This window comes from Parasteatoda tepidariorum, chromosome 9 (assembly GCF_982258835.1).
Source record: "Parasteatoda tepidariorum strain Cologne lab strain chromosome 9, Ptep-v5.0, whole genome shotgun sequence".
Taxonomy (NCBI): domain Eukaryota; kingdom Metazoa; phylum Arthropoda; class Arachnida; order Araneae; family Theridiidae; genus Parasteatoda; species Parasteatoda tepidariorum.
In genome coordinates this window covers 76,383,194-76,407,120 of record NC_141763.1, presented here as the reverse complement: position 1 = coordinate 76,407,120, position 23,927 = coordinate 76,383,194, and the positions used below count along the sequence as shown (strand labels likewise).

The 23,927-nt window shown below is 30.1% G+C and overlaps 1 protein-coding gene across 8 annotated transcripts in view; it reads left to right on the top strand.

Moving 5' to 3' along the window:
* Nucleotides 1-23,927, top strand: part of Stat92E (Signal transducer and transcription activator Stat92E) — a 52,664-nt gene that overhangs the window by 11,406 nt on the left and 17,331 nt on the right. For 4 of the 8 annotated variants that reach the window (XM_087152159.1, XM_087152157.1, XM_087152155.1 and 1 more), the window contains exons 6-16: nt 298-379; nt 6,325-6,437; nt 6,666-6,817; nt 8,725-8,889; nt 12,119-12,253; nt 12,756-12,803; nt 14,980-15,067; nt 18,720-18,761; nt 19,237-19,317; nt 20,595-20,687; nt 22,023-22,064. In XM_087152159.1, the coding sequence (XP_087008285.1) occupies nt 298-379; nt 6,325-6,437; nt 6,666-6,817; nt 8,725-8,889; nt 12,119-12,253; nt 12,756-12,803; nt 14,980-15,067; nt 18,720-18,761; nt 19,237-19,317; nt 20,595-20,687; nt 22,023-22,064 (1,041 nt within the window). The remainder of the gene's footprint in view (nt 1-297; nt 380-6,324; nt 6,438-6,665; nt 6,818-8,724; nt 8,890-12,118; nt 12,254-12,755; nt 12,804-14,979; nt 15,068-18,719; nt 18,762-19,236; nt 19,318-20,594; nt 20,688-22,022; nt 22,065-23,927) is intronic. The other 4 variants (XM_087152160.1, XM_087152158.1, XM_087152156.1 and 1 more) reach the window with 1 other exon arrangement.

Sequence of the window (23,927 nt, the reverse complement as noted above, 5' to 3'; positions counted from 1 at the left end):
GTTAATATCAAATAAGAGTTTGTATTTAATTTATTCATGTGATAAATTTCTTAGCTAAGTAATGTCATTTTTTTTAACCCAATTTCTGTTAAAGTCACTATAACATAAGGGACAAGTTTTCTCATTAAAGAAGTTAAACTTATTTATTTTTAATTGCATATCATGGTAGTTTTGACATATTACTTGGTAAAAATATTCATTTCCGATTCTTGCTAGCATATTTGTTACTATTATTAATATATTTACTTAGTAATAAATATTTGTTTTGAAAATATCTCTATTTACAAATATTTGTAGCAAACAAGCGATGAACTTAGAAAAATTATTCAAGGTCAAGAAGCATTTGTTATACAGTATCAAGAAAGCTCAAAGCGACAAGGTAAAGCTTATTACCTCACAATACATACCTGCAACTTTTATTTTTTTTATTACTGTCTTTATGCCAAAGATTTGATTTTATTTCTAACTTCCGCAGGTTTCATATGTCTGTACTTTTTTTAAAATTATTTATATCCAATTTTATTTTTTTTTCAACTTCAGAATTCAAAACATCTATGAATTTATTTTTTTTCCTTTATGGAATTGTCTTAATACTCTAAAGATTGTGAAAAAGTTTTGTATAAATAAACAAAAAAAAGATGCAGAACAAATTAATTAATATTTTAAGTAATTTCTTCTTTTAAGTTATTGTTTTTACAAAAATAGTAGATTTACTTTTAAGAATTGCTGAGATAAAACTATTAATTTACAAAAACGGGTATAGAAATAACAATCAAATTTTAAAATTGAGTGACTGAAATATGTTTTTTAATTTCATTTCATGTTAAAATTGTGTTATTAAATACTTTTAATAACGTTAACATACTTATTTAAATTTTATAATTTAAATTGTTTTAAAAAAATGCTTAATATTGCCAGTTTTGAAAAAAAGAAATTTTACCACCTCATAAAGTTTCATCTTTTATGAAGTGGATTCAATTTAAAATATTTCAGTTAATGTAAGTTTCTAACTATATATAAAAATCCAGTGATGGTGTCCACCAGCCAATGAAATCTAAGGTATCACGTGACAGTATGAAAGAAGTAGCCAATCCAAGCGAGGATGCAGTTTTAAGCCAATCAGAAAAGAGAAGGCATTCGCGTCAAAGCTTTTTTGCTGATTACATCTCATCTTATCTTATCATTCTTATGCCTATCCAGTGATTGATATCTTTTAATGTTTACATTTTTGTTGTTTGCTATTATAAAACTTACTGAGGCTTGCTTACCTTAAAATGGTTAAATTTTAAATCACATTTATTTATTCAACTCATTTCAATCATTTGGAATTTCAGTATAATGTCTGACAGGACAGATCGCGATCGAGAATATCGCAGACAGCGGAGATTGGATCCCACGTTTCGTCAAAATGAACAAGAGCGTCGAAGAATAAATCGACAAAATAATCGAGAGCTTACTAATGCCCGCCAAAGAGAAAATCGAAGTAGGGCAGCTAATCGTCTTCGAGAAATAGATGAAAATCAGTATTTGGGAGAATCGTACAGTGATGACTGTCCACCTCTTTTGATTGGATCTATGTCTGTAGAATGCTCTCATTGCAGGGCACTATCCTTTGTAGCAGAGCATGGAAGAATAAAACACAATTGCTATCACAATGGTAAGATAAAGCTGAACCCAACTCATCCGTATCCAGAAACTTTGAAACAGCTTTTATTGGGAAATGACAATGACTCAATGAATTTCAGGCAAAATATACGTTTTCACAATTCGTCTTTTGCTATGGCAGCTTTTTGTGCAACCCAAGAAATTCAATTTAAAGGTATAAGCTGTGTTGCTCTTCGTGGGGAAGTTAACGCAATGGCCACAACCAGCATCAAGCCAGCGAACAATGAAAAACCACGTTTTGCTCAAATCTATATCCATGAAAATGAAACTGCTTTGGCCTGCCGAACATCTGAGCGCTGCAAACCAAGTGTTTTAAAAATCATTCAAGATGTTATGCAGCTAAACCCATACGCTCAAGTGTATAAATCGCTGTTTGAAGCTTATAAGAGGCATCCTACGGAGAGTGTTCGCCTTGAATTTCACAAGTTGACCACTACTGATGGCAGACGTTATAATCTTCCAACATCTGGTGCTGCTGCTGAAGTGTCGGCTGTTGTTGTGACAGGTGCTGAAGGTTTAATACCCGATCATGTACAATTTATCGCATACCCAAAACACCAGTTTGTGTGTCAAAAGATGAATAAACTGTCTCATCATGTGGAACCAATGGTTTTCCCATTGCTTTTTCCATCAGGTGATCCTGGTTATTCCCTAAATGTACCAAATAATGCAGGATCAAGTCGTGTTACTGCTGTACAGTATTTTGGATGGCGGTTGCGAGTGCTTAGAGACTTTAACATTTTCACCTCTGCTGGTCGTTTATCCCAGCAATATATTCTACATGGTTACATTACTATGGAGTGGAACAGGCTGAATTATATCAAAAGTCATCAGAATTTATTTCGGAGAGAAACACTTCAAGGGCTGATTGATCATGTGCAGTATAGTTCCGCCAATACCTCAGACATTGTACGACTTGGGCGAGCTGTCATTCTTCCATCATCATTTGTTGGCAGTCCGAGAGCAATGCAGCAGCATTTCGAAGATTGTATGGCTCTCTCAAGAGATGTCGGACGACCTGATTTGTTTGTAACTTTCACAGCAAATCCACAGTGGCCAGAAATTAGAGAATACTTGAGTCAACTTCCAACAGGATTCACTGCAAGTGACATTCCACATGTTGTTGTACGAGCATTCTATTGCAGATTTGAGGAGTTTGTGAAAGAGATAGCTGCAGGAAAGGTTTTTGGCAAAATAATGGGCTATACTTTTAATATTGAATTTCAAAAGAGAGGTCTCCCACATGCCCATTGTTTATTCATTCTCAACCCACGTGACAAATTGCTGACCCCATCATCAATTGATAGATTTATCTGTGCTGAAATACCTCCAAAAGATAATTTTCCAAATCTGCATCAAAAAGTGTCCAAACATATGTTACATGGCCCACATAGTGAAGCAACTCCATGTTATGACAAAACAAGTGGCATCTGTACAAAAAAATTTCCTTTCGCTTTTCGAGAAGAAACGGATATGTCTGGTGATGGTTTTCCTTTATATAGACGTAGAGATAACAGGAGTGATATGCATTTCTATAACAAACGTATTGGAAACTTGCTAATTCCTGTCGATAATTCGATGGTTGTTCCCTACAATGCCTATCTCCTTCTGAAATACAATTGTCATATCAATGTGGAGTACTGTGGAAGTGTAATGGCGTACAAATACATTTTTAAATATGTTAACAAAGGGCACGACAGAATCAAGGTGACAATTTCGAATGATGATAATGGAGTACAATTAAGAAATGAAGTTGACGAGTTCATCGATAGCCGATATGTAAGCTCAATGGAGGCAGCTTGGCGTTTATTGGAATTGCCGATGCATGACAACAGCCATACAGTTATTAGATTGCCAGTACATTTGCCTGGTAATCAACAGGTAACATTTCAAGAGGGTCAAGAAGTTAATGCCATAAATTCTGTGAATTCTGTAACTCAGTTGATGGGTTTTTTCCAGTTGAATGAGAATGATGTGGAAGCAAAATCTTTGAAATATATCGAGATCCCAAAGCATTATGTGTGGGTACAAAAAGATCGCCAATGGAAAAGGCAACGTGGAAATAATAAGATAGTTGTTCGCATGTATGCCGTTTCACCCAGAGACAGTGAACGATTCTTCTTAAAATATTTGCTACATCATGTTTGTGGTCCAGTATCATTTGAGGATTTGCGAACAGTTGATGGCGTAACGTTCAACTCTTTTCGTGAAGCAGCTTATACTTTGGGATTTGGTGATGGGGACAATAAAATGGAGGAAATGTTAACAGAAGTGGTTCATTTTATGATGCCCAAAGAGCTCTGCGTTTTTTTCTCACATTTGTTATTGGCTTGCAATCAAATTGATGCCATTCAGTTGTGGGATAAATTTAAAAGCTACATGTGTGAAGATGCAAATGAGAATGAGTGCCTTCTGGAAATTGAAAGCCGTTTAAACAGTGAGGACAAAACTTTGTCTGACTATGGATTACCATCTGTTGTTACGATAGAACCATCAAATGTTGATGAAGTTTCTTCAGAGCAGCATCTCAAAATTTCTCAAGATATGATATCGAAACTTAACCTTGAACAGAAACAAGCCTTTCAAGAAATTATAAATTGCATTAATGATGTTAACAATTCCAACAAATTATTTTTTATCGATGGCCCAGGTGGTACTGGGAAAACTTTTTTATACAAATGCTTATACCATCACCAGAGGCATCTAAATAAAAACATTATATGTGTGGCTTGGACAGGCATTGCAGCCATATTATTACCAAATGGCCGAACAGCCCATCGGATTTTTAAGCTGCCATTGACAATGCCATCAGCAGAAGAACAACTTAGCCCTATTTATTTGGACAAAAGGACTAAACGTTTATTAGTCAATGCAGATCTCTTCATCTGGGATGAGGCCTCGATGATACCTGGTGTTGCTCTTAAATTAATTGATGTCACCCTGAGAGACTTATTGAAATCCGAAGCACCATTTGGCGGGAAATGCTTTCTATTTGGCGGTGACTTTAGACAAGTTTTGCCGGTTATCAAAAGAGCAGGCAAACACCAAATTGTGAATGGAACAATGAAATGTTTGCCGATGTGGGAAACAGTAAAGCGATTTTCGCTTAACAAAAATATGCGTGCTACAGCACAAAGCTTCGGTGATTGGCTTCTTACTGTTGGAAACGGTTCAGTATCTCATCTGACAGTTCGTGAATTCCTATGTGAAAACATAATTAGTGAAGTTTTCGGTGAAATACTAACTGAAGATGTATTACGCACCTCAGTTCTTCTTGCTCCACTAAATGATCAAGTTCATAAACTTAACAGTGCCGTCCTACAAAAACTGCCCGGCAATATTATTGAATGCCGTTCATATGATAAAGCTACTTCATGTGATGGTGATGAAACGGACGATGAAAGTGTAATGTTGCGCTTTCAGCCAGAATATTTGGCAAAAGTCAATATCACAGGATTACCGCTTCATAATCTTCAACTTAAAGTTGGAGCTGTAGTGATGCTAATCAGAAATTTGTGTATTGCCGATGGATTGTGCAATGGTACACGTTTGATTGTACGGAAAATAACTAAAAATGTTCTCTTTTGTACAGTTATGACTGGAAGTAAAGCTGGTAGTTCAGCTTGCATCCCTCGCATTACTTTAAATACTGGTGATAATAAAGAGTTGCCCTTTGTTTTGCATCGCACGCAATTTCCAGTCAGACTCGCATTCGCTATGACAATCAATAAAGCTCAAGGCCAGACTTTTGACAAAGTTGGCCTTTACATAGACCAGAATTCTCCACTATTTGGCCATGGCCAACTATATGTTGCTTTATCAAGGTGCCGGAGTATGTCTGGGATAAAAATTAAGATTGTTGGTGCAAATAGTGACATTGAAAGTTCCTCAATTAAGAACATTGTTTACACAGAAGTTTTGTAAATATCTTATTTTTGTGCATATTTTTTTCTTTGATAACCATTATGGTAAATTGTTATTATGTTTTTTATTTTTGTTTCTATAATTTGAATGTAAATTAGTTGGGGGGTGATGCCCTCTAAAGAGAGCATCCAGTACATGATTCCCTTTGAATTTAATCATGTTGCTTTAAGAACATTGTTTATGCAGAAGTTTTGTAAATATCTTATTTTTTTGCATAGTTTTTTTCTTTGATAACCATTATGGTAAATTGTGATTGTTTTTTATTTTTGTTTTTATAATTTGAATGTCAATTAATAGGGGGGGTGACGCACTCTAAAGGGAGCGTCCGGCATCCAGTATATGATTCCCTCTGAATTGAATCAAATCTGCTCTGCCACACGTGCTTCGGTAACGGAACTTCAGTTCCGGCTAATGCCCTTATAATAACTTCTAATATATATGTATTCGAATCTCATTATCATGATAGAATTCCTTGCAAATTACTAAAAATTTTGTATTTTACTGATTATTAAGTTGATTGATTAGTACATTGTTAAATAAAATCCCTTATGCTCTGCTGCGCATTTAAATCCTTATATAAATGTATTAAAATTTGTTTGCGAAGCAAACAAAGAAGAATTGCGTAGCAATTCTCGGGGGTTGGCGAGCGGTAGCGAGCAGGGGGCGGAGCCCCCTAGTTTTATATATAAACTTAATGTTTTTTCTATATTTGAAATTTTGCTCTTCTATACTTAGCACAACTCCAAATGACACAAAATCAAGAAATAATTGCAAAACTGACGAAAGAGAAGGAAATGTTTGACCAGAGTATACGGGCAAAAATACAAGAACTACTTCGTATAAGAATGGTATGTAACTTTATTTAAAATTCCTTGTTATCTTTTAACTTTTTTGATAAAAATATTGCACAAAATGCATTAATTAATGCTCACTCTGTTATTGTAAGGAAAAGTAAGATTTGTAAATATTCTTTGTGCAGTTTCTATTGTTTTGAAGTTTTTTTTTATAGCATGTAAAGATACCCTATGAGTTAATTTACTTTATCGTATGGCATAATGAATGTATTTCTTTTTTAGACAATTCTTGATCAATATCAAAAAACATTTATGGAGCTCAGTGAACTTCAAAAAAGGATTCTGGATACTGAATTAATAAGATGGAAAAGAGGTCAGCAGTTAGCCGGCAATGGAGTTCCTTTTGAAAATAATCTTGATCAAATACAAGAATGGTAAATAATTTAGTATTTTGAGTTTTCATGTAATTTCTATCTGAAAATGTTTAATATTAGTAGATTACAAGTCAATCTTTCTATTTCAAGAAATGAAGTCTTAATAAAAGGAAAGTTTTTGTTAATTAATAATTTTAATTTCATCAAAATATTTTTTTCATTCCTAAAGATTTGTTTGTGGTGATGTTTAATTAGTAAATACTCATGTGAATGTTTGTGATAACCCTATTTGTTGCATGTAAAATATTTTCAATTGTTTCTAAACGATTTCATCATCAAAATATATTAAAATAGTTTATTTTCAGAGTATTTTAGAATTTTCTAATGCAAAGGCGGTCCTTTTTGAGAAGAGTGCCACTTTTGGAATGAAAATTCATTATGCATGTCGCTTCCTACTTTTAAAACATACAAAAATATATATGGAAATGAAGAAAAATTTTTTTTGTAGGCTGATAATGAGATTTTTACGTAAATGACTTATTTCATAATATGTCGGGGATAATTCATTATATCAGAATCGTTTAAATTTAAGTTAAAACAATAAATAAAAACAGAAGTAAACAATAAAAAAAAACACATAAACGTTTCATTTTAAATTTATTTATTTACTTTTTACTAAGTCTTCTATTTTCTTATATTAGAATTAGTTTTTTCCAGATACTGACAAAAGTAGGTGTCATGGATGTATGTCAAATAATGTTGAAAAATATTTTGATTATATTATGTTCAAAATATTCTAAGTAAAGAATGTTTGCTCACAATTATTACTTGATCCAAGGGTATGTTTTCAATATTTGGGATCCAAATAGTGTACATTTGAAAAATTGATTCTTGAGGGGAAAAAAAATTCAAAATTCAATATGATATGTATGTTAATGTTGTTACAGATTTTAACTAATTTCTGAAGGTAATATTATTTTTTCAATTTTTTTGAAAATTTCTTAATAAGTCTTTGTGTTTCACTGTTAAAACTGTGCTGTGCCATACTTTGACATGTATGCTGCTGATTGGCCAACCTGACTTTAATAGACAATTTCAAAAGTAATGTATTTTAATCAAACTCAGTTATTATGATCTCTGATATAAGGAGATTTCAAGTTTAAAGAGGAAATTAATAAATGAATTCTGAAATGCTAATCAAGCACAACTTATTTAAAACTGTTAATATGAACACAGCTTTGATTTAATGTGAAATTTTTTATTAACTTCTTAAGAGTTATTTTTTTCACGTTGTTAAGATAGAAAAATAATTAAAATGTTCATAGAAATTGTAATTTTCTGTAAAAGTTTTTTTTAAAGAAAATAAAAAAACTCTTTAATAATTTAATTAGTTCTGAACTGTCTACAGTTAAACAATAAAGAGAATGTCAAGTTCCTTATGTTTTGTTATGAATAACGCGACCAATTAAGCATTGGAGCTATAGTGCAGCAACAGTACTGAAATTATGTAGGTTAATTGAGGAAACTACCAAAAGATTTTGCTTTGTAAATCATTGATTAGATTCTTTGCATACTGATGCTTACACGCCTAACAAATGCAAACCTTTTTCTATAACTAATGAACGTTAGTATTTCTATTACATGAACATTAGTATTATTCAACATTAGTACTTGTTTTTGAACAATTGCCAATGTTCAATATAAAAAATAAAAAAAAATAAAAAAATAAAGACAAAGAAACACTATTCTAATCAATGTTAAAAAATAGTTAAACAGTTAGCTGATTTTGAACATTTTCTAGTTCACTTTTGTGTATTATAGCGTATTTATTTTTACTTTTAATAATTTCAGCTTAGCAGTTTATCTAGGAGCTTTATTTTAACTTGCATGTTGACACAGATAGTGTTTGAAGAGTTATCATTTATAAATAATTTGAATCAATTTCTACTTTTCAACTTTTATTTTAGGTGTGAAGCCCTGGCTGATATTATCTGGCAAAATAGGCATCAAATAAAACAACTTGAAAATATATGCGGTCAAGTCCCCATGAATGCTCACGGACAAGTTGTTGTAGATAATTTAATAATGTTGAATACTAGAATCACTAATTTACTTTCTTCACTTGTTACAAGGTAATTAGTTTCTACTTAATAATTAAAAATAATGATTAGTATTTTTTTAGCCCAATTTTTGGTCTCTCTCATTTAAATGTGTTTTATTACATAATTCACAACAAAAATGTGGCCGAGCCGCTTAACTCTTTATGTTTGAATGTTCATGTTTGTCTTATATGTGAGGTGATTTCTGAAGCAAAGAAAGAGGTTCAACGGGTTATATTACGTAATGAACAAGCTCTGCTTTGTGTATGTTTGAGAGAGGTAAAACCTATTTGTATGCTTCAAAAATAGTTTTTGTTTATATTCAGAGCAATGATGAAGCAGTATTATGAGGAAATTATTTACATTTTAGTTTTAAACTTGGGTAACATCAAGTTGGTTAAGAAACTTCGATTAGTTGTCCATATATCATCGTATAATTTAAAATGTTCATAAACTAATTATTCGATGAACATTGTTTTAAGTTGCATGATGGGGGCGTAGAATGATAATCGTTTTAAGTTAAAATATCAGTACAATTATAAATCAGTGCTTTTAAATTTCTTCCTCTGTTAAGTAAAACAAATATTATTATTACATGAATTTTTGTTATGAAATATTTGATTTCTGGTTTATACAATAATAAATAAAAACAAAAACAAATTCCATCAGTTTATTTAATTATTGCTTTAATTAATTCTATAATTCTACCTTAACTATAACACTTCAGACATAAATTATATATCAATGTTACAATGTTATAGTTATTACATGAATTTTTGTTATGAAATATTTGATTTCTGGTTTATACAATAATAAATAAAAACAAAAACAAATTCCATCAGTTTATTTAATTATTGCTTTAATTAATTCTATAATTCTACCTTAACTATAACACTTCAGACATAAATTATATATCAATGTTATTGTAGACAAGATACTTGCCAAGATAAAATAAATGCAACTGAATGTTTTAATTAACTGTTATGCAAATCATGTTTTATATTTAAAAATTTTTTTTTTTTAAAACTAATTTAAACTTTTCTTTACTGAAAAAGATACTTTTTTTGAATTATTATTTTTGCCAACTTATGTATTTATTTATTTATTATTTATATAATCTCAAAAACTGGCACTTTTTATATTTGCATAGCCATGAAACAAAACAGTTTATGTCAGAGGTGGGACTATTTTTGGAATTCCAACTCTGATATAAATTGTTGTGTTTGACTTTTAATGGAATTGTCAGTAACCTATTTTGACCAGGTCACTAGAAAAAACTGGCAGAAACTTGACAAAATAAAAGAAATTTAAAATGATCAATACAATTGTGTGGTGATAAGTACAGTAGAGAACCATTTATCTGGTATCCAGATAACCGAGAAACCAGAAAACCGGGAAAAATTTTGCTCGGTTTCCCCGCCATTTTAAACTAGAACGATTATGAAAAATAGTAGAAATTGAGCTCATCCTTGAAGTTGTGTAGAGGAAAATGTGAGGAAGGGGAGAATTTTTCCCCCCGTTTACCCCGAGAAACGTCATTTCTTCCATGACCTTGAAGATCTTCTATTCGAGGGGAGGCAGGGAAGGGATGAATGTTTTATTTTCTCTCTTAGGCCGTCAATCAAACTCAAAGGAGTGGCATGCTGATTTCGTTTTCTCTTTGATTTATAAGGGGGTGTGGAAAATGCATTTCACATGCATATCAGTGAACAGAAGATAAAAGAGAAAAATATATTTACCTATTTGACATCTATTAACAAATTGATTAATAAAAATAAAATACTTTTCTCTTGAATAAATTCTGATTCTTTGGAAGTGCGGTATCATTTGCAAGTTTTTCTTGATATCGAATCACATCTGCTTTCGTTAAAAATTGTGTTTTTATAAAAAAATAAAAATAAAAGGAGAATTGTTTATTAATTTAAACATACGATTATTTTATGCAGCAGATTTAAGTTTTGTTTTTCTGATTCCACTGCATTTGATTTTTTTTCTTTTCACAATAAATTTCGCACTCAATAGATTAATTCTTTTTATTCATAAATTTTATCATTAGGTTTTTTTCTTCTTCTTCTTTTTTTAATTCCGTTGATCTTATTGATCTTGCCTTGTTCCGGATTTTAATATTTATGTTAGTGCCTTTTTTAACTATCATTTCCGTTCGATAATTTTCGTTTTTATTTAGATTAATAAGTTTTCGTTTTATTTTATTGTTTTCCCCCCTGTATAATTAGGTATGAAATATATTGCGTTATTTAAACATTGGTTTTATTTATATTAGTTAGTTTAGGAATTGTAATTATTTTTTAAAAATAAATATGAGAATTTTGTATTTTTTAAACTTGCTTTTCTTGTCTAAACTTGCAAATTTTTTTTATTCTTTTAAATGTTATTTTTCTACCATTTTTTTGTTTTTAATTTTGGGAGTGGTTTTCTTTTTTCTCTTACTTTAAAATGTGTTACACTTTTTCCTTGTAATTTGGGTTCGATAAAACATCGATTAACGACACTTTTTGGTCGATCCAGAAAACCGGGAAATTCAGACATCCGGGATAGCAATGGTCCCGAGCATCCCGGATAATTGGTTCTCTACTGTATTATAAGAATAGTGTAAATTTAATCAAATTAAATATGGTACCAAAATATTAACATATTCTATTCCTTTTGTTTAAATGCCATATTTATTCTGAATTTTAAAATCTATGTATCCTCATCTTTTAAATCTATTTAAGTATTCATTCCTTATAGTATTTGATTTAAAAATACTTGTGTGCTATTTGCAATTGTGGATTCAATATGTGAATTTTAGTGGTGTATATGTTCAGAACATGATTTGTTAGTTCAATTGTGTTAATAAAATTTGACTGTTATACAATTATAAAATAAGGTTTTACTATGCTACTTTTGGTATAATATGAAGAGATAACACAATTTTGATTTTTTAAGATTATTGAGTTTTAATTTAATTTTTTGTTGCATTTTAGCTCTCACTTATTTATAAATGATTTCTTAAAAAGCTTATAAATAAATTTTTTTTAATTAAAGTTGACAACACTTAAAAAATTTAAATATATCTGTAATCTTAATTGTTAAATTATCTTATGTCTTTGGAATTATGTTGTGAATATTGCTTATGTGTGTGCTATAAAAAAAAAAGTTTTATAAATTTTTTTTTTCATTTTACTTTTTTTTAGAAAATAATTATTTTATGTATCTGTTCATCTCTATCACAATGAAAAGGATCATATTTTTTCCCTTACAGCACATTTATTATAGAAAAGCAACCTCCTCAAGTTATGAAGACAAATACTAGATTTACTGCTACGGTGAGACTCCTTGTGGGCTCTAAATTAAGTGTTTACATGACTCCTCCTCAAGTCAGGGTTACGATCATTAGGTATAATTTAAAATAAGATATTATGTCCATAGACTTTTTTTTCTTCTTTTTTTCCCTTTATCTTAATTGTCTGTGGTTATGAATTTTCTTATTGAAAAATATAGTATACGTTTGCCAAAATTATTAGTTAGCACTTATTTTAATTATTGATTAAGCCTGTGAGTTGAATTTCTAATAGAATTTGTCATTTTTGCTGTAGAATTTATGTTAATACAAATTAATAAAATTAATATATTGTGTCAGGTCTTTAAAATAGAAATTTTGTTTTATAAGTTGATAAGCCATTATGAAAAAATTAATACTGCCGTATATTCAAAAAAAAAAAAAAAATTTGCTCAAATTGTATATGCTAATTATAAGTGTATATTTCTTTGTGTTTATTGTAAGTGAATCAGTTAAAAATATTACAATTTTAAAATTTGAAGTTTTTTCTGTTGTCTTTGTTTGATATATATCATAGTAAAATAAGATGTAATGAATTTTCATTTTGCCTTCGTTTCAGTGAATCACAAGCCATTGCCCTATTAAAGAATGACAAAGTTGCTCCTGGGTGAGAGAATTTTTTTTTTATCTCCCCAAAATTCTATTGTTTGTTTTATTTGTGAAGAACATAATTGTATCATTGGTTTTATTAGCAGTCTTGTTTTAATCACAATTAAAACAAGCAAATGAAACAAAATTATTGTTTAATTTGTTTTAATTGTGATTTATCAGTTCTGTACAATCCGATGGTATTACTAATTCAGTATATTAATAGCAATATATTAGTTCTACTATTTTACTTTAAAGTTACAGTAAATTTTTAATTTTTGTTTTCATATTAATTTGTTAGAGCATAGTTTATAGTTGTATAAAGGAATAATTGCTATAGCTAGTTATACTTAGTTGTATTGCGCATGCATAAACAAAATATTTGTTTATTCTGAAAAAAAAAGAAACTTTTTTTAAAGAATTGATTTGGCTGAAATGAAAAAAAAAAAAAAAATTAAATGGTGTCGTATCCTCTATTAAATCATATTTCATGGTGTGCTTGAATAGTTTTTGTTATTTCTATGGCATTAAATGAATACAAATCCTCTTCTGTGGGGTAGTTTAAGAGGTGAAGGCCTGCAGCGACTGCAGGGCAGTTAAAAACATGATATGTTGTCAGTTCCACATTAAGACAGTTGCCACAGTTTTGATATTTTCTAGTCCCATCTGTAGAAATTTTCATGTTTTTATGATGTTTTGTTCTTATTCTGATGAGAGTAGTGGCTGTCTTCCTATCGATGTCAAGATAATTTATTTGATCGTGGGCTTTGATTTTTAAAGGGGTGAATAGTCTTGACTTTGCAAAAGCATTTGCATCTGCCAACGTGGTTGGGATTGTATCAATGATTTAATTTTAATGTATTGATAAAGAACTAACTTAATTTGTGATGGTGCAATGATAACATAGAATGGTGGTATCAGGTATCCTAATAAGCGAAAAAGAATTTTGAAAGCACTGCAAAACTATACCGTAGCTACCACTACAATTATTGAATTCACATTCATTAGCATATAAGACATATTAACTCAATTTTATCTTTGAGATATCTGTAGATAGATGATGGGTCATCATTGTTGGTAGCCTAGCTCCACATTGGTAACTTTTGGACGTGATTTGAACTTGCCTACCTCAACAGAATTGCCCACTTCGATATGAACACATCTATTTTGATGGATACAATGCAGTGAACAGTTGACTTGCTATTTGTGACTGCAACATTGTCCTCCTCTTTTTGTTACTCACTCTTGATCACACGCAACAGGCGCATGTGCTCACTAGACTGCTAATAGCAACATAGGAGAGACCAGGCACTCGACCTTGATCTTTATATAACTCTCTCGACTAGGATTTAAAGTTCGGTGATCCTAATGCATGTCTCACAAAACAGCAATGAGTCAATTCGTGATATTCATTCATTGAATTCTATTCTAGATAAAACTCTGATGGGAGAGTATTGTAGCATAGCTACCACTATAATTTAGTTCCCATTCACTAGTATATAAGGCAGGTTAACTCTATTCTATCTGGAGGTACCTTTAGATAGATGACGGTTGACATTGTCAGTAGCCTAGCTCTACAAAACTCATTTTCTGAAAATGAATGATGTTTATTATTTTTTTTTTTGAACCTAAGATAATTTTCTTTTTCAACTATTACTTTTATATGCTAAGTACTCAAAGTATTTTATTATTATTTCAGGTGCAAATTTCAATATTTTTTAGTAAATGTGCAGATCTGCATTTATATTTGAACTTATTGATATATATGGTACATATTATGATTCGCCTTCAAGTCACTTAAAAATAATACATCAGAATTTGTATTTATGCACTTTTAAAATCGAAATTTGTATTCATGCAAATTTACAATCAAACACTAATATTGGTATTCATGCTATTATAAAATCAAACTTTGAAATTCGTATAATGCAATTTTAAAATCAAACATCAAAATTTTTTGTTATCAAACTTATCCCTTAGAATCAATATAAAGTACTATGAAAATTAAAAATTTTTCCGAAAATCCGTGATTTTCAACTAAATTTTGCAAAAATGGGGTGGCGACAAAAGGGTTGAAACTAGTTACAAGATTTAATCAATGTGTGCAGAAAGTTTTAAATTGAGATTTTGTGTTTTCAGAAAGCTTTTCATTTTATCAAAGTTTGCTTTTAATATTTTTTTAAATAATTTTCTAGCGATGCAAGTGGTGAAATCTTGAACAATTCTGGAACTATGGAATATCATCAAGGCACCAGGCAACTCAGTGTCAGTTTCAGAAATATGGTAGGCTAATTTTGGTTTGTTATGTGTGTATATCAGGGGCTATTTCTAATAAATATGATTTAAATATACAGTACGCCAACAAAATGGATCATCTTGAATAACATTTGATCTAATTATCGGATCTTCACGTTCTAGGACTTAAACTTAATGGGTCAAGAGGGTGACCTCTAATTTGCCAATTAATTAGTGCATCAGATTTAGATTTCTGACTTCCGAAATATCAGGGATAGCAGCTATCTGGGAAATATGGTCCCCATATTTTCGCCAAGAGAGCGGTCCCAAGTTTGGACCTCTTAATGCTATTTTTACTTTTTGCTTATTTTGTATATCAAACTTTTTAAGTGAATTGAAAAATGTTTTCACACAATTATAAAATTCGTTTATTTAATGATAATTTCATGTAAAAGATAAATTTTAATAGTTACTTTTTATTATTTTATTAAATAACAGTCAGAAATGTTTTTTAATTATATGGTATAAAATTTTTTATGTCTTTTTAAAGTATGTATTTTGCATGACAAATGGATTAATCACTAATCGACTAAATGGTTCCTGAGAAATCGAATTTTAAAGAAGTATGTTTAAAATCTGATTTCATAGGAACTCATCAACCGGTTTTGCTCAAATGTTGTATTTTACTGTGTAAAATTACATACTTTAAAATGAGATAAGAAATTGTATACCATACATTTAAAGAAGGTTTTTGACTATTATTAAATAAAGTAATAAATATTTACTAAAATTTATTTTTTGTAAGGATTTATCTTTAAATAAGCGAATTTTGTAATTGTAAGAAAAAATGTTTCAATTCGCTTAACACTAAACATTCCAGTTATTGTTTGTTGTATTGTAAAGTGCTGGCATGTTTAGTGTGAAAAATTTCTGGTGATATGGCGAAATACATAAAAAGTAGAATTAATATTAAGGAGTCCAGACTTAAAAGCGATCTCCTAACTAAACTATGGGGACCATATTTCCCAGATAGCGGCTATCCCTTATATTTTGGGGGACAGACGTCTGAATCCTTTGAAAAAGTCAATTTTGTATGTTTATATTTATTCAGAGAACAAAAATACTTTTCATTCTCTCGTTGAATATACTCGTTGAATCTGTGCCAAGATAATTCCTGAAAGATTTAATTTTAATTTTTAGAATTTATTAAAATTTTATTTCTCAGAAACAACTCAACCGATTTCGATCACATTTTGTATTTTGCCATGTAAAATTTCGTACTTCAAAATGACGTAAAAAATTGTATACTTTACGATTCAAGAAGTTTTCAACTATTATTTAATAAAATAATAAATATTTACTAAAATTTATTCTATGTATGGAATTATCGTTGGATGAACGGATTGTATAATTGTGCACAAAATCTTTTAATTCGCTTTAAAAGTTCTTGACATATGGTGTAATACTTAAAACGTTAAACTAACATTAAAATGTCCAAACTTTGGATAGCTTTCCTGACCAAACTATGGGAACCATATTTCGCAGATTACTGCTTGGCTGCGCCATATATTTTAACGATCAGAAATGTGAATATGTCCTAAAAAAGGTATGTTTATGCAGGGAAAGTACATTTTTCTGTCTGAATTCGTAACTTAAAATATCGTCTGCACTAATTACTCAGCATATTTATGGTCACCCTTCAGAACCTTTTAGATTGAGTCCTTAATCATCAAGATCCGATCATTAGATCAAAAGTTTTTCAGGATGGTCCATTTTTTTGCCTCACTGTATATCAGGAGCTATCTCTGATGAAGTTCAAACATATATGGTTGAAATATATATTTCTTAAATTATAATCCTTCATGATGTTATTTAAATTTCCTAAATAGCCTTTAGATCAATTTTCTTCCAAATGTGTTATTGAGATACAAATAAGGTGCTGAGAACATTAAAAAAAGACAGTAGGTAGTTTTTCTCTTTTTGTTTTTACTACAAGAGTGAACTATTTTCATTTGTGCCCAGTTTACCATGCCCCTTTTTCGATAGTGGGACGGAGCTCTATTTGATGGCAAGTTCAGAATTTGTCAGGGTCAGCAATAATCTAATTTAATCTCAGTTACAATGTTGTCTGTAAACTTCTGGCTCTTTCATATTGATAAATTTTTGTTATAACATATTTAGTAGTTTCCTGTATTAATCCAAAAATCAATTTATTTTCTGGTGTAGAAAATAATACAATATATTAATAATTATGTATTAACAAATTTCTAAGGCAACTCCTTTATGATGACAAATAATGTACTATTATGACAAAAAATATTTTAGAATTTAGACTGGATTGAAGTATGATAATGACGGTATTGCTTTTTTGTCTGAACTTAATGGCCATGCTTTTCTACTTGTGTATGTTTCTTCTTACATCAACTAGAATATACTGTTAACATTGAGCTTACTGACTTAGTAGTTAAAATACTGAGTTACATTTTGAAGCATTGCTTGTTTGATCCTCAGCTGATTGAAGTTCACCAGCTTCAAATTAATGGGTACAAGTTGGTTTGGAAAGAATAGGCTAGTGGTGGTGCACAATTCTGACCACATTGCCGCCATCATGTACTTGGTCAAGAGATTGGGGAGCTACAACTTCTTTGATTCCTTGGGTCCACAACGGAAAGGCTTTACTTTTGGATGTTAATACAGGGCTGATTGTGTTCCGGAAAAAATCCGGATTTCCGGAATTTTTGCTATCAGTGATCCGGAAGTTTCCGGAGATCGAAGGTCCAGAAGTTTCAAAAAAATCATTGATCACAGAAGTTTCCGGAAATCAAATTTTCAGTGGTGGAACTTAAAAACACAGTTTATTTTATTTGTTTGTAAGGGAGAGCCAGAAAGGTACTTTATTAGCTTATATTCATGATTAATATTAATTTTTTATCAGTAAATAGTTGTTATAATCACAAACTCTAGAAAGAAAGACATATTTGTAAATTTTAATTACTTCTCCAGGTCATCATAGGTATATGTAAATGGTATAGGGATGTGTAAAATTTTAAATATATTTTGAGTAAACTAAGAAATATTGAGAAAAAGGAGAAAAAAACTTGTTCAAATGTTTTTCTTATTTTTCAATTTAAACTGTTTTTGTTTTTTGTTTTTTTAACTCAAGAAATTTTCCGGAATTTTAACTTGGGCTCACAATCACCCCTGTTAATATTAATAACTACTTTCATATAGCATGTAATGACTTGTAGAAAGCAATATCCAATGCATAAGTTTATTTTAAAGTTAACAAAATTCGTGTTTGGCATATAGTATCATCGCTCTTATTAAGCTGATTCATAGAGATAAATTTAGAGCACTTTCATTATAATTCCATGGCATAAATGTAACAAGAAAACAAATCAGTGATTCTCTTCTTATAATTCCATGGCATAAATGTAACAAGAAAACAAATCAGTGATTCTCTTTAACTGAAATGTAATGTTGCTGGAATATTGAAATATTTTCTTTTAAAGATCTAATATATTTGTTACAAAATATTTAGCTTTCTCTAATATTTTATGCATTTTTGAAAGCGATAACAGCTAAGAAATATTCATTTTTACTTCGTTGCTGTTGTAGTTAAAATATCATTTAAGCTGTTTTACTAATGCATTTGTAACTAAATCAATTTTGCACAACTAATTTTATCATTTATTTTCAGCAATTAAGAAAGATTAAACGAGCTGAGAAGAAAGGCACTGAGGTAAGTCAAATCGTAGAAAGACTATAATGTTTTTTTTTTTTTTTTTTTTTTTTTTTTTTTTTTTTTTTTTTAAATATTATTAGCAAAATGTTTTGTGTTTGATACATTTTATCAATAACTGCAAATTTTAATATATTTAATTTAAAAACATAAAAATGATCTATTTTTAAGTAAAGGCTAACTTATAACCCTTATTTTTTTAATATTACTTTCTTAAATAATACATTTATCTGAAAAACTAGAATATTTTATTATATAATGTTCTTTAGCATATGTTGGTTTTATATTTTATCACAAGTTTTAAAACTAAATGTATTTTATTCTTTTAAAACATTATTATTTCTTTTAAAAAATAAATATTTTATTGTTGAGCAAATATAAACTTATGTTTATCATATATTTTGATGTTAATTAAAAAAAAGAACTTTTTGTTTTAAAAGAATATCTGTGCTTCATTTTTATATTAATATTACAGTCTGTGATGGATGAAAAATTTTCCCTGCTTTTCCAATCTCAATTTAAAGTTGGAGGTGGTGAACTTGTATTTCAAGTTTGGGTAAGTAATAAATTATCTTTCCTGATCATTTCTTTGAAGAACTTTAAATCTTTAAGGTCATTGATTTATGTAAAAAAATATTTAATTTTTATATATCGTATGCGTGGATTGAATTATGCACTCCATTGCAAGTTGTAATGCAATGCACAACTCAAAATGTAAGTTATTTAATTCACAAAGAAATAATGTATTTTTATTTATTTATTTAATTTAAAATTGAATTTGCTAAATTTTAAGGCTTTTATATATATATATATACACACACAGTCGGACCTCTATTTAACGTAGCTGCTAATTCCCGATAATAAGTTCGTTATATGGAAAATTCGTTAAATAGAAAATCATTTTTTGAATTACTTAAACAACACAAAACAGGTTTTAAATTCATAAACGCTAGACATAATTAAAATAGCAATTAATACACCTTTATCTTGTAAACTAGTATCTAACTATTTATTTTATAAATTTTGGCCATAAAAGAAATCTGCATGGAAAGCAGGAATAGAGCAAAACATTACCAGTGTTACACTATCATGATACATACATTTTAACCTAAAAAACTAAATTTATGTATTAAATTATAGCTGTATTAATTTACTGTATAAAATTATAACTGAAAAGTAATTTAAAACATGCACTACTGCATACGCTCTCAAGTTGAATTGCTACTGATAAAATCTGTTAGTTTTGCCTGAGTTTTTCGTTTGAAGTGCTAACAAAAAGGGAAAGCGATTTTACCGCTTTCTCTAAAAGTTAAGTGGCTTCGAAAATCAATTTAAGTTGATTTCCCTCATAAAATGCATTAACAAGTTTGAAATGTTCTGAAATATTGTGGGAAATAGGGAAAGTGAATCCCAAAGAAAATTTTGTTAAATGGAAAATTCACTTCGCTATTTGGAAGTTAGTTTGCTACGAAATTTCTAAAATGTTCTTGGTTCCTCGAAAAAATTCGCAAAATAGAGAAATTTGCTAAATGGAAGTTCGTTAAATCAAAGTCCGACTGTGTGTGTGTATATATATATATTTAAAAAAAATAGAAGCTTTGTCTATTGTACATTATAAGTTAAAATAATATTTTTATAAATTATTTATTAATAATAGAGTTAAATTCATGGCTTGAATTGTTTTATAGAGTAATGTATTATCTTGTAGAGATTCATCTTAGAATTTGCAAGATTTAAAATTGTAATAAATTTGCTCTCCCCTTCAAACTATTTTTATTTCTATATATTATTTGGTTTCATTTTGATAAAAAAGTTCATTATTTTTAATTTTAGACTCTATCCTTGCCAGTTGTTGTTATTGTTCATGGTAATCAAGAACCACATGCTTGGGCCACTGTTACTTGGGACAATGCTTTTGCTGAACCTGTAAGTCTTATCATGGCTGTTTTGTGTCTTGTAATGATAATTGTTTTGTTGAGTGCAATTTTTCTTTTCTTGCTTTAATTTTGATTGAACATTTGTTCTTCTTGTCTCAAGCAGCTCCTATTATTATTTGAAAACGCAATTTTCTGTTTTAAGAATCTCTTTTTTAAGTTTTTAAATGTAAGTCTGGTGAATTCTGGAATTCTGTGGGTGAAATGAGCCAAATAAACTGTAGAAATTTATTGTAAACAATATGATGGAAGTAAGTTATGCAAATCTGTAAACGATTTCTGTCTATATGCATCATTTTAAGCATGCTAAATTTGTGGTGTTTGTGTTATATCTCGTGTGCTGCAAATTTTATATTCTTAATGATTACGTTTTGATGTTGCATATTGAATAAATATGTGCGTAATATGTGCAATGTGTTTGAAAGTGTGAAATAATGAAGTATGAGACATCTTCCGTTGCATCTTTTTTAAAGTTTGATTTTGTTATGTTTTGTGTTGTTCTAAAGTTATACAATGTGTCTGTTGTTAATAACCTGCAAGGACATAGTACAATGAGCTGAAAAAAAGGAAGAATAGTTCAAGGAGTTTTGCTCTTTGTTTTAGAGGTATTGCAGAAAAAGAAATTTAAAATTCTCATTTTGACTAAACTTTCATGACCACATCATTCAGATTGAAACTGTTTGCCATATTTTGTGTGTAAAAAATCCAAACACACAATCTAAATTGTATGCTAATTTGGAGAAAGGTTGCTTTTTTGTGGGGGGGGGGGGTGTCCGACGGATTAACCCTATAATCGTTTGTAGTGGCATTTTTTAAAAAAAATTTTTTTACTTGCTGATGTCCATGCATAAAAAAATGCTTTTTACCAATTCAATTTGAGAAATGAAAATTTTTTATTGGAAAGTAATATCTAACAGAGGAATTTCAGTAGAAATTTGTCTAGTGGCTTTAAGCTAGGAGGATTAACATGCTTAACATGAGCTCCTTGAACTGTTCAAATAACATTTTAGCATGTATAAATCATTTTATTTTTTGATGCTCTTTGTACTTGTACCCATGAACAAATTATGGCTTTTGTAAAGTCTTGTTATTGTTGAACAAACTTACGGCTTTTGTCAAATCTTGTTATTTGCTTGCTTTCAGCGTCTAATTGTAGTATTATTTTTCCTTTCGTGTTTGGCTGGCATATGAATCGGGTTTCTTCGTACTGTTGATCTGCATCTAGCTCATCTGAGCATGGCACTTCTACATACCTTCTTTAATCTTATCTGAGTTTTTGTAAGATTATGATAATTTAATTGTAAATTTCTCTCTTTTGCTTACTTAGATACATGCTTTTCGGGATATATTTGGCAAAATACAACATTTGGTAAGTGAATTGCTGAAAAGGATATTAATGAAGTTTTATTGAAATAAAAGTGAAGTGCCTTATCACTCATCATTAGTTGTTGGTAATGATGCTACGATATACGGGTATTGCGATTATCTTAGAAAAACTATGTAATTTTTCTTTATCATTTTTGTCCATCTTTTATCCTCAATTGATAAAAATTTTTGTTAAACCACCTTTTCCCGTTTATCTTGAATTATGTTTTACTCTTGATAGTTTTAACTGGTCTATCCATCCTTTGTCTATCTTTCATAATTCTTAATTGGTCTATCTATAGGGTGCATTCTGAAAGTAATACGCATGATTTTATTGTGACGCGACTATTAATCGCAGCGCATTCAGATAGGTCAAAAAATGTGGTGGGGGATTTGTTCTTCCAAACAAGCCTGGTCTCAGGTCGCTCCGAGCAGTAGGAGTGGTAGGACGTGTCTTTGCGCAAAGTCTTTTTTTCCGATCGAGTCACGGCGTGATGGAGTTTTCGTTCGCTGGAACAGCGGTACGTGATAAAGTTTTGTGTGCGACTTGGGAAGAGTGCAACGGAAATTCATCACATGCTTCAAGACGACTTTAAGGAGGAATGCATTTCGAGATCTCAGTGTGGAAGTTGGCACAAGGCCTCCAAGGAGGGTCGGGAGAAAGTCACCGACGAGCCTCGTTCTGGACGCCCAACAACAGCCCGACCCGATGAAAACGTCCAGCATGTGCGTGAAGTTTTGAAGTCAGACAGTCGGTTAAGCATTCAGGTAATCGCTAACACCCTAAACTTGCCAAAATGTGTGGTACATGGGATTGTGACGGAGGATTTGCAAATGCGAAAGGTCTGTGCCGAAGGTGTTGACGGAGGAGCAAAAAGAAGTTCGAGTTTTGTGCAGTGAAGAATTGCTGAAATTGATGAGTTGGTGCCCCAGCCTCCCTATAGCCCTGAATTGGCGCCGTGTGACTTTTTTTTGCTCGTCCGACTGAAAAGAGAGCTGAAGGGAAAGCACTGGGAGTCGGTGGAGAACATCCAAGCTCATGTTACAAGGTTCCCGAGAAGCATTCCTGTCGAGAAGTTCCAGGGTGCCTTCCAGACGTGGCAGAATCGTCTCCGCAAGTGTATTGATGCGCTAGGTAACTATTTTGAAGAATTTTAAACATTTGTACCCATAGGAAGAATAAATCTATTTTTCCCTGAAAATGTGCATTACTTTCAGAACGCACCCTGTATAGTCTTAATATCTATCATTTGTTTAATTTAGTTAAAAAAAAAATTTGTATTAAAATATGTAAAAAAATATTGTGCATTTGGAGTGTCAAAATCTTTAAAAACTGCTTCTACTTCATTGTGTTTTTAGAATGATTTATCTTTAATGTTAATAAAATAATTTTAATATTTAAATAAAATAAATTCAAACTGCAAAAAGGTTAAGATAAAAGATATTAGCAGGTTGAAATGGACTATATTTGATTTTTTTTTTAATAACCTGATAACTTATGTGTAAAATGTTTTGTGTTGAATTGAATAGATTAATTTTCTGAACTAATATATATATATATATATATATATGTATATATATATATATTTGTTCATGTATTCTCTTAATAATAATATCTAATGCTCTTTAATAATTTGAAATTTGAAATTTTTTTCTTTTTTTTGTTGCTTGTCTCAGATTTGTTTATGAATTTATTTGTGATAATTCAAATCTTGTGGGTCTAAAGAGAAAATTTAACCTATCAAAAGTTCGACTTTTAGTATTTTAAACAATATGTTGTTAATTGTTTTGGTTAATATACTTCCTTATTTTTATGACAAATGTTAAAGAAAAAAAACAAAACTAGAAGTTGTCTATATCATTAATG